The 11513-nt window shown below is 40.2% G+C and overlaps 1 protein-coding gene across 1 annotated transcript; it reads right to left on the bottom strand.

Annotated features, from left to right (window-relative positions):
• Window positions 1-2304: 2304 nt before the first annotated feature.
• Window positions 2305-11278, bottom strand: LOC108601099. Its single transcript, XM_017989014.1, has 4 exons — window positions 11139-11278; window positions 3399-4040; window positions 2711-3341; window positions 2305-2654 (listed from the first exon to the last, which is right to left on the bottom strand). Exons 1-4 carry the CDS (start codon window positions 11175-11177, stop codon window positions 2428-2430), a joined length of 1539 nt encoding a protein of 512 aa, XP_017844503.1. The 5' UTR covers window positions 11178-11278; the 3' UTR covers window positions 2305-2427.
• Between the last annotated feature and the right edge of the window lie 235 nt (window positions 11279-11513).

Genomic DNA, 11513 nt, shown 5'->3' with positions numbered 1-11513 from the left:
GTCTTAAAATCAGGATTGAACCCCCCTGCCTTAAATATATCAAATGCACCTCACTCAGGACATGAACGACAAATCATAACCAGCTTATGGAGCACCAACAAAACAACCTTGAGGCATTATTCTCCAGCCTACATCAAAGCATTATGGAGTTCAGTCCTTCATGCGGACACCTATGAAATATCTAATACGCATTAGATCTTGCATAGGTTCTGATTACGCAATCAGAACCTCTTGATACAAATGTTAGTTTCACATCCGTCCAAGTAATCAAAGGCGTATATCCACGTGGAATGCTAATGGCGTTTCACAGGAGTTTGCAGAAAATTTTTACAAGCCACAACAATAAGAATAAAATTGGACAGTGGTAAACAACTTACCCCAGCCCCCATTTCGCTATAACTGAAGGAGAGTTTATGCAGTTCTTCGAATTACTAGGAGATCATTTCATAGTAGCAGGAGATTACAATGCAAACCATCCATACACTGGGGATCTCGTCTCGTGACTCCAAAAGGAAAGCGGCTTTATAATGCAATTATTAAAGCCAGCAATCCAGCAATCCAGGCTTCGACCAAATAATACCAAAGATGATTATTGAGCTCCCATATCGCGCAGCTCTTCAATGCCATCACCAAGCTTTGTTACATCCCAGAGAGATGAAAAAAGTCAATAATAATAATGATACCGAAGACAGGCAAAGGTCAGAAAATTCCGTTCTCCTAAAGATCTATAAGCCTACCATCATGCCTATCAAATTTCTTTGAAAAACTAACAACATCCACATTTGCTGACGATACAGTTGCTGACATCACTAATAAATAAAAGTAAACGAACGTAAACAACATCAGATTAAAGTGAATGATAAATTCTGTTGATAAAGCTCGTTTGGGAAAATAAATGTTTAGTATTTATTCTGTAAAGTTTTTTATATAGCTATGTATGCACAGTAAGCAAATAAATACGTAAATAAATATGTACAACATAAACAAAAAGTTATTAAGAAGCATTAAAAGTTATTGAATAAATTGTATTTATTTGACCATTTATTTAGTCCGTTTCCTGACTACTTAATGGTTATTGTTAATTTTTCTTATTGTGGCAGCATACTTTTTAAATTTACAAATTTAGCGCGTAACCATTTCGCTCGAGGAAATTTTTACATTGCGGCGAACTCAAGCTCTGCTAAAGCGCTGTTAATGAGCACTGTTAAAAACTGTTGATGTTCAACAGTGAGTTAACAGCGGAAAAAGTTCAAATGGGTTGCCAGTCCCGATTTGAAAAGGGCGGGTTTTTATTTGGTTGTACAAGCTAATGAGAAAACAAGTTAAAAGAAACTATAAATATATTTTTAGAAAATTGTGTACATATTTTATTTAAATAGTTTTGTTTGAATGCACGGGCAATTTGTTATTGTTGTAATTGTTTATGTGTGTGCGCAACATAAGCGTAATTATTTGCATTAAAGCTTATGCATTTGAGTGTGTGTGTCTTTATGGAAGTACAAGTAATATATAAAAATGCATTTTCTGTTAACAATTTAAATGTGTTGCATTTAATTAGTCTATGCTTAATGGTTAACTGATTGTTATTGTTATGTTTGCTATTTGCTAATTTTCTTCATCACCTGGATACAGAAGTTAAAGCCAATAACCGAGCAACAGCAACAGATTCGATTAAAACGCAGCATATAAATTCCAAAATTCTTTTTGCCATAATCTGACTTGCATATTTCATTTTTTGCTAATATTCGCACAACAATTAAAATTATTTATAAACAATTTTTGCTATGAACGGCTCATAATTTGCACTATATTTACTATATATCAATTGGTGATTGGTTAAATACATATACACGTGTTTATGTGAGTGATAAATGCTTATCAGTATGCAGTACTGCCCTATGGGGCAATTAATTTGTTTGTTTTCTTGTTGTATTTTCTATTTTGAGTCCAGCTACAAAATGTTGCATAAAGTTTGTATAAAAGTTGTTCATCTTTTGTTTCATGAATTGTTCAATAGTTAAATGTTAATTCTTGATTTGGTTTTTGCTTTTGGTTTCATTCATTGACTAGTAATTACAAAAACCCAATCGGCGACAGTTAAACCTATGTTTTGCTAAATACGTATGTATGTAACAGTATTATACCATATAATATAATATAGTTATATATGTTAGAAACGGCTGCTATAAAATCACTGCCAGCCCAGACAAGGCCAGCGCAGGGGGCCAGTATTCTGGTCATAACTGTGTTTGTATGTGGGTGTGTGTGTATTGGCCATAAGACTAAACATTTATAATCATTAACTATAAGTAATTCATAAGCGCTAATATTCGTTAATGCAACAAGTCTATGTGGGAACTGTGTCCTTAGCAGCGACAGCGAATCGGCAGCAGCGCCTCAGGATCAGCATCAGAATCAAGTTTTAGATCAATCAAAGATGCAAACAAACACGCGCAGGCAGTTCATGCCCACCTTCTCCCAGCAGCCCTCCTCCGTGGGCCGACCTTCGTGCGCCAAACGCATCTTCTTTGGATAGTTCTTGGGGCTGCTGCGATCGCTTAGATGCACAGGCATGCGGGCGTATTCGGCACGTGGCGTGCGAAACTTCTCCAGCAGGTCTGCCTGCTGGTCTGTAAGGTTCTTTGGTTTCTTGCCTGCAAAGCCGTTAAATTGAATATAGCGGAACTAGTGGCATTTGTGAGAAACTTACCATCAAGTACATCGGTAATGAGCGACGTCTCTAGCGGCGGCAGTAGCTCCAATCGTTCGCAGCAGCTGCGGAACTCGGCCGCAGTCATGCGCAGATAACGCGGCGTGAGGCAAAGCGGTCCTAGCACCATTCGCCGATTATCTGGTGTGGCATCGAGATTCTTGCGCGCGCACTCCGCCAGACTCCAGGAGGCTAGGCACTTAAATAGAGTCAGCTCTGAGTGGAGCTGCAGCGTATCGCGCTTGGCCAGCGTCTCCAGTTCCTCGAAGCGCAGATCGCAGATGGCGGGCATGGAGAGCAGCAGCTCGGCATGCATGTCTATAAGCTGGAGTGTGTTGTGGAGCAGCGCAACGCCGTAGTCCTCGGTGGTAAACGGATTGGGGTTGGGTATGAGATTTGTCTGTGCGCTGTCGCCGTCGGCGCCATTTTCATGCAGCTTTGCCGCGGCCGCAGCTGCTTTTGCCTTGGACGCCTTACGCGCCAGCTGTTGTCCAGTCTCTTGAGTGGTGATCACCGTCTGGCGGTGCTGGTCGGTCAGCGCTATGCCCTGGTAGAACCACAGCGTCTTGTATATGTCCAGAGCCGTGGCGCTGGAGATGCTCAGGTCAAGCTCGCGTATGCAGAATATAATCTAAAGAGGAATTTGGTAAATCGTTGGTTGGCTTGTGGCAGGTCTTTGGCTACTCACTAGATCGGGCACATTGAAGCGATCAGCTAGCTCGAGAATCTTCAAGAGATGCTTGTGATCGCGATAGGGTATAAAGTGCTTCTCCATGTAGCGCACAATCAGCTCAAAGTCGTTCTTGTCTACGTTGAGTATCTGGAAGTGATTGTCGCTCTTCCTGCCGCTGTTGGGGCCCGCGTGTATTAGCTTGGCCAGCTCCACGCTGCGCTCCAGCACTGACTTGCGCTCGCAGCGTATCATATAGCGGTCATCGCCGTTCACCACAATGAAGTCTATGTAGGGATTAACGATGATTGGCACTCCAGTGTATATGTTGGTCTGTCCGCGAGCGTACTGAGGTGGCGCCACCAAGTGTGCAGGCGGTGCGCTGGGCGTGGGCGCGCTTTGTATGGCATCTACGTTATGGCCATCAGGGCCTAGACCGAATGGCAAAACCATTTCAGTATCAGTGTGGTGATCGTGGTGGTGGTTGTTGTTGTTGTTGGAATCGCTCTTGATAGTTGTGTTGCGTGCCCTCAACGCCTTGTGCACCAAGGTGCCTACCAGTGGCAGCTTAGTGGGGCGCTCCTGTTTGGTTAGCTGCTCCTCCAAGCGGCTGGGTGTGTTGCGCTGTCGATTCTTATTGCCAGGAGGTCTGTTGGGCAACTGTAAGGATAAAGTCATAGCAGTGCGCATTAGTCAAGTGGCTCAAGCGCATATCTAATCTAGTTAACCTCACTTATCTACATGCTGTAACCGAGCTCTGTCTCAAAGATAAACCATGTCTGTAATTGGCCATTTTACTGCCGAGCTTTCACACATTTGGGGGAACCACGGCATTTATTATGGTAGAGCCCCAATTAGTCATTAGTCAGCCACTACTATCCACATTTCATCATTGTGGGCAATCTATAATTGCTCGATATATTGGTCATATAGAAAACAAACACCACCATTCCCCTCAAGACATAGTACACCCAACTATTCATTCAGTCCACACTTTTACTTGAGCTTATCGCTGTTACTTTATCGTTCAATTGCTGCACTCGACCACATAAATCTCTTAATGTCCGTGTTTGAGTTTAATCGGTGATTTTTGCACGCGACTGTAAATCAAATCATTATAAACCAGGCTACTTCTAGTGGGCGGCCAATTTACTTCAGCGTTATGCCACACATGTGTTTAATATTTGACTATTTTGTTGAGCATAGGTCCATCGATTTAAGGCTTTCAATCGTTTGATTGCCATCAACTCGCTTGCAATTCATCATCAGCTGCTCATAAATCATGTGGCCCCGCAATCGCGCCCATATCAAGCCTCTACTGGTCAGATACCATACCCAATACCCAAGCTCGTGACAGCTCATAAATCGTTAAAAAGTTAACCAAAAATGCTAAAATGATAGTGTCAGTACCATTGCCACTGCCACAGACAAGCTGAAGCGTCATTTTCACGTCAGGTCGCCTCAACTTCTAAGCTCCCAAATACCAGCCATGTAAACACGCCCCAACACTTTTATCTCTCATTTTGATAAGCAGCTGGGGAAAGCTACGATACCTATTCGCATATTGTGTCTGGTTAGGATTTATTAAAAAGATAGCTAATCGCTACGATCAACAGTATAAATAAATGCTGCTAATACAGTTATTTGTGGCTTTAGCTTATCATTCTGATAATCTGCACGTATTTTTAACAATAGCATCCATTCCCTCTTGAACCTTAAACTCAAAATTCTTAAGATTGAAAAGATTGAGGACGTTTTTAACTTTTATCTTTTTATATTACATGGTATTTTTCACTTCGGTTTTTCAAATATGTAAACTAATACTAATAGTAACTAACAACTAATAATTGGGACAGATTTATATCTTACATCTTATATCTTGATTTATAACTTACAATTTTAGGTAGGCTATAGTAGAATGACAAGGCAACTGCTCAACTGAGTAGAGCCTGCTAAATAAACACTATTTAAGAATAAGAAACGAGGAATTTGATTAAATCCTAAATCGGATAACTCCAGCAGACTGTTGAGAAAGGCATATCCTAGGTGCTGAAGCCCTCTTCTACTCAGCGCAGGACTGGTGGTCTATACTTTACTCCTCTTCGGGAATAAATAAATAAATATAAAAAGAACGCACTTAAGTGAATTTTGAAATATGAATATGTGCAAAGTTATTTAGCCGATCGGAAAAAAATGACATTTTCCATTTAAAAAAAATGAAGAATTTTGACACAAAAGCTTCTCGATCTGATAATAGTTATGGTAATTGCGTGGGTAGCTGAAGAACGTTTATCCGGCAATATAAGCATAAAAGACTTATCACTAATCTGAAGCGATTTCCAGTTGCTCTGTGAATCGGTTGCCTTTGTGCCCTAGGGAACTGATAGGATCACACTACAAGTTGACCAACATTTTATCGCAACTTTGTGCGTTTGATTCACAGTTTGGTATGTGCTATTGGAGTTGTTGTTGTTATTATTGCCTTGAGTACAATGCAAACAAAATTAATTACGGCATGCCTTGATTGCCCAGAAGTTCGCGAAAGCAAAAAAGAAAAAAGTCCAAATGTAAATAAATAATGTATAAAAATAACAAAAAATTTGCTCAGCAATGTTTGAACAGTTGTCAGGAAGACAAAATGTCGTTCCGACTGTGTGTACTACTAGCTTCAACTACAACTCTCCGACTACAAAACCCCGTGACATGTGCCAAGCTGTAATGTTCCATATTTTTAAATATTTGTTCTCATGCCTCAACAGCGTATGGAGTGTCGATAGTGCAATAAAGAAATTATCGTATGCAAATAAATTTATGATGTTGATGGCGATACGCGTGACGCTTCGTTATCTACACAGCAGCTAAACGATCCCGCTCCGCCCCCCTAGTAACCCATGTCAGTCAGTAACCTCAAGCAAGCCGAACGCAGTTTTATGTCGAAACCACGAATTAACACTAGAGCACTGGAGTCAGAGTCATAAGTTCTGCTTGCTGTTGGCTTTTGTTTACGACAGAGCAACTCGTGCTGAGGGCTGAGTTGCAGGTATCCGAAAAATATATATTTTGAAATTATCACAGTACGCACTTGAACTTAAAAGCTATCAAGATATGATTTATGCGCATATCGAGGGCATGCCTTGCACTTCTTACAATTTATTATGCTTGTTGTTGCTTTGTCGCTTGCTTATCACTGAAGGCTCATTTCATCAATCAATCAAACCCGACAATGCTTAGATTTTAAGCTTTTCGCACATGCAGTTATTTATACAAATGTTTTATTTTTAATTTGTTTTGCTAATTAAATATATTAATTAGTAATTGTGTGTTGTCACAATTTTAAAGGCGGCGATCCGCACGCGGTGAGTTTAGAACTTTGACTGTTGTTTGGGTTTCGCAGGCAAACATCGACGTCGCAGTCAACGCTGCCATTGACTGCGAAAACGCTGCAGGCAGCGACGACGACAGCGACGCACACCCTAACGTCTTTTGCGTATGATATGGAGCGCATACATATTATATACATACACATGTATATTTAGACATATATTGCTGTGTTGAGCTTTTATAGGTCGCGCACACAAGCTTCAAACAGTAATAACGTACATTTTATAAATAATATTAAGATGAATAATGGCACGAGTAAAAACTTCAGATATGAATAAATGGATTGCATTATATTTTTATATATGTATGTTGACTAAAAATCTCAAAATTAATCAACGAAAATAAATGTTGATGTATTGAACTACCTTTTATTCAAGAACAAATGAAAGGGTAGTTGAGCAAAGCACAGCACCCGCATTTCAAGATAGTACAGATTTGCAAATAAAAATATGAAGAAGAGAATTAAAACAAATACAAGCGTAAGTATTATGTATGTTATTACATGTATATATGTATATGTATGTGAATTACCAGCAGATAAATGCTTGCATCTCAAGCAGTTCGGGCAGCGGAAACGGACTCAAGTGCCACGCATTGGCAGCGGTATTAGTATGAGTCCGAGAGAACTCAATTATCAATTTAATTTATTCAGCAAACAGCAAACGACAAGCAAATAAATAAGTTTGTGCCAAAAAGAAAAAAAGGCCGTCATAATCAGTGTTTGGATTTCTAATTAACGTGCCGCTTCCAGAGCAATGGGATTTTGGGCGTGGGTGTGAGAATAGGAGTGGGAGGTGCCTCAATGTAATTGTAAATGTTGCCGATGCGTTTTGTTTGCGCACGAATAACGAGCCTAATTTATTGATAAGCAATATCAATAAAGGGCGCCCGGCAAAGTCAAGCTAAGCAGAATGCGTAGCAACAACAACAACATCAACAATGACAACAACAAAGCAGCCCCCCAAAAGAACATGAATATAAATAATAACAGCGGCCAAGGTCGTGACAAAGACTCAGCGCATAAAAGCTGCACCGCTTAAGTAAAACTGCATACAAGCGAGGGCAGTTTGCAAAGGTAATAGCGAAAGGGATTTCCCTGACTATTCAGTATGTTAAGTGAAGTTCTTTCTCACGATAGTTGACATAATATTACTAAAAAAAATTCGGCAAAAATTATTAACTTTTTATTGTCTCTGCTGCTGTTTGCTCAATGATTCAAGTATTGTTTGGACATGTAGCAGCCCTCGATAGGCAAGCTGGGAACGCAGCTCTAGTTATTGACATGTTTATATATCGCATGATTATGACGGCGGCTGCTGCTGAAATGAGTTGGCTGCTAATGAGTCGCCAACAACGTTGTCGTCGCGGAAGCCGCTGCGAAGCTGTTAACAGTTAAAGCTTACGCACTACCTTGACACTGGGCGTAGCTGAGTGGACGCCTTTGTAGCCTGAGCCCTAGCTCGCGAATTGCGAGCATATGTTGAGCATTAAACTCGTTTACGATCGCAGCTCGCAGCGTTGAACTTCATTCTGATTAGCGTTGTCAGAGCCGCAACAAATATTTGTATTCATACGGAAAATTAATTAGCAGATAACGATCAAAGCCAACAACAGCACAGCTTGCGTAGAAGAAAAGCCCATTTAATTAGTTTAATTAAACATAATTATTCACGAGCCGGCAATGAGTTTACAGAGCTAAGCAAACAAATAAATAAAAAATATTCAGGAAATAATTTAAATTTGTAAGCGAATTCTGCGCTAAAAATCGTTTATAAACAAAATTTGAAAATGCCATTTAAGACAAAATTAAGTATTAGCGGCAATGCCCAAAAATAAAACACTTGCAACATTCTTGGGCAGTCGAGTGCGATAACCCAAGGATCTATTTTTAAGGTGCTGCAATTCAAGCAAAATTAGCCAAAATAAATTAGCAATAAAATGAAAAGAAAGCAACTAAGAAAACTTAATTTACACTCTGCTACAGAAATATTTCAAGACTTTAGTCTTAGACCTCTTAAGCCAAATCGTAGTAGGCGCATCACTTGAAATGATCTTTATTGTTTGAAAGTTGCCCACCAAGCGTTGCTACAATCTATAAAAAAAATGTTTTTAATGTACCTTTAAGCTGATTGCTGCTTGGATTGAGGTTGTTTTCAAAAAGCTTCTATCTTTTCATATTTCAAATTAGTTTTCGCATAATTTTAGTATAGTGTCATCAGCATGTATGACTCGAGTTCATGGCAAATGAGATTTGTGAATTTGTGAACTTCCCTGGCCAGGTCATGACCATTGCTTTGAAGCCTGAAAAATGAAGAGCTCGTAATTTGATTTGCAATTGCAAACAGCGTTACGCGTGTGGAGCTCCAACTGAGTCATAGCTAAGGCAGATATATAGTCACTTTATTAGTGTAGTTATTGACACTGAGGCCTGATGTTGTGTGTGTGTGTGTGTGTGTGCGTGTGCGTGTGCGTGGGACAGGATAACAAAGAGTGAATGACATCATCATGCAGTATATGCTTTGATTCAATACAATAACAATAACAATTTAATGCATTTTCCAAGAAGTTGCATTAGTCATCAGCTGATAGATATGGAATTTACGCCGTCTGCTGCGCACACAAAAAAACACAACAAATTTTTGCCTATTTGCTACCATTTGGCAGTGGGCCAAATGTAACAGCAGACGCCTTAAAAATCAAAAGTCATACACAAAGAGGCAATAATCAAAACAATGGATATATACATCTAATACATGCCAGATCAATGTGTCAGTTAAACAGTCAATTAGTCTTTGGCTGCTGGGGGTTCATCTGAGTCATTCAACTGCGATCAATAAAAGTGCAAAACAATAGAAAAATTCATTAAAATTGCAAGGTGATAGCTCTAAGGAAAACAAATTTTTCGATTAAATTTTCGGCAAAAACTTTCACCTGAGTGGGAACAAAAGCGAAATTCCCACAACGGCAAATGCAAATAAAGCAACAAAGAAAGGAAAAGCGACAAATGGAAAAGCCTGAAACTCACCCTCTGTGGAAGCAACACAACGAAAACAACAACAAGAAAACCCTACGCAACATGTTCCATGTTCAACGTGGCCCACACTAAAATTGTGGGGTTGGGCGGTGATGTGGGGTTGGTGGCTGGGCAGAAACTGGAGCACGCGCTGCTCTCAACAACAACAACAACAACAGCAAACTGTGAGGGAAATAACGGCAAACGAACAAATTTTCATTTGCGGCAACGAAACGCGAAATACAACAACGCAAAGGCAAAAGCAAAAGACAGCGGCTGTTGTTACGAATTGCACTAAGTTGTAGTAGTCGCCTCTGTTGATAATGTATATGTATGTACATATGTGTGTGGATGGTTGTAGAAGTTGGGGTAGGAACTGGGAGCGGGAGCGGGCAGGGGGAGCAAGCTGATGCGGGTGCTTGCTGGCTGGGCCAATAGCCAATATCAAGTGCGCGGCGATGGCCGTTAGGATTTAGTCAGGGGATTGAGGTTACACTATTGGCAACTGGCAAGTGTGTGAGTGTGTGGTGGCAACTGGTGCCAAGGGCGATGCAACCAAATGCCTGCCTGGCTGCCTGACACTAACAATGACTGAAAGTAACAATTGACAACGCGGCGTATGCGCGATGCCACAGCTGATGTTGCTCTTGTCGCTGCTTGTTACACTGACACACTGAACGAGTCACAAACACACAGAGACACTGACAGGCGCACACATACATATATGCTCACATAAAGAAACTCTCGCTTGATTCCTTTTTTTTCGTATTGTTTTTGTTGCTTTTGACAGGCGCGCGTGTCTGTGTATCTTATGGATACACAATTTATGCTTGTCCAATTGCTCGCTTATGTTTATACTGTACGCCTTTATTATTATTGTTATTATTATTATTATTATTATTATGGTGACCGTGGCAATTGCACAGACTTACCTCACAGTTTATAGCTGAATTAGATTTGCACTAGGTTTTCCTTATAAAATTGGAAACGCAAACTCTGACATTGATGGGCAATATGCTTATCTTTTGTTTGAGCAAACGACTGAACGCATTTGTTTATAACGATTCCATGCCGCGCACTATGCTCTCGCTACACATAATTTCATATAACAATTATATATACGCATATATATTTTTTGGCCTATATGTATAATGCATGAGTATCGAAAATGCTGCCCCGCGTTTGGTTTTGCGCGCGACGATGCCGAGCGATTTGAATGGCAGCTACGACAACGTCGCTGTTCGAGAGCCGAAAAGCGTATATACAACAAAATATTTGGTGTGCCTTTCTGAGGATTACACACACACACACACACATATATATACACATGCACACGTTCATTGAGAGAAATAAGAAAAACATACCAAATTTCCCAAACTGGAGTTGCCACTGTTTTGATCCATTGGTGAACAAAAGTGTAAGTAGCTTTGCAATTACTTGAAGTTACGAATTTACGCAATTAACCTATTTAAATTGTTGACAAATGTCTATAAAAAGAATTTTGTATATTGTTGGATTCGTAATAAATACATGACACACTACGCATATGCTACTAGCTGGCAACTCTGTACCGGTGAAAATTCTGAGAGCTTTTCCGTGCCAGACATGCGCATAGGGTAACGCTCTGTTACTCTATGACCCACAGGTCGTATGAGTAATCGACAGCAACTCAGCGTCAGGCGCAACAAATTCGAGCGTGTGATAAGACAGATGAAAGCGATGCGCCCTACGCACAGTTT

This window comes from Drosophila busckii, chromosome 3L (assembly GCF_011750605.1).
Source record: "Drosophila busckii strain San Diego stock center, stock number 13000-0081.31 chromosome 3L, ASM1175060v1, whole genome shotgun sequence".
Taxonomy (NCBI): domain Eukaryota; kingdom Metazoa; phylum Arthropoda; class Insecta; order Diptera; family Drosophilidae; genus Drosophila; species Drosophila busckii.
The sequence above is the reverse complement of the archived record's forward strand: the minus strand, read 5'-3'. Positions and strand labels throughout refer to the sequence as shown.

Coding starts and splice junctions, on each gene's coding strand:
- LOC108601099 (XM_017989014.1), bottom strand. CDS start 11,177: ATGGATCAAAACAGTGGCAACTCCAGTTTGGGAAATTTG. Junction 4,041..11,138: donor ACTCCAGTTTGGGAAATTTG/GTATGTTTTTCT, acceptor TTATCCTTACAG/TTGCCCAACAGACCTCCTGG. Junction 2,655..2,710: donor CATTACCGATGTACTTGATG/GTAAGTTTCTCA, acceptor ACGGCTTTGCAG/GCAAGAAACCAAAGAACCTT.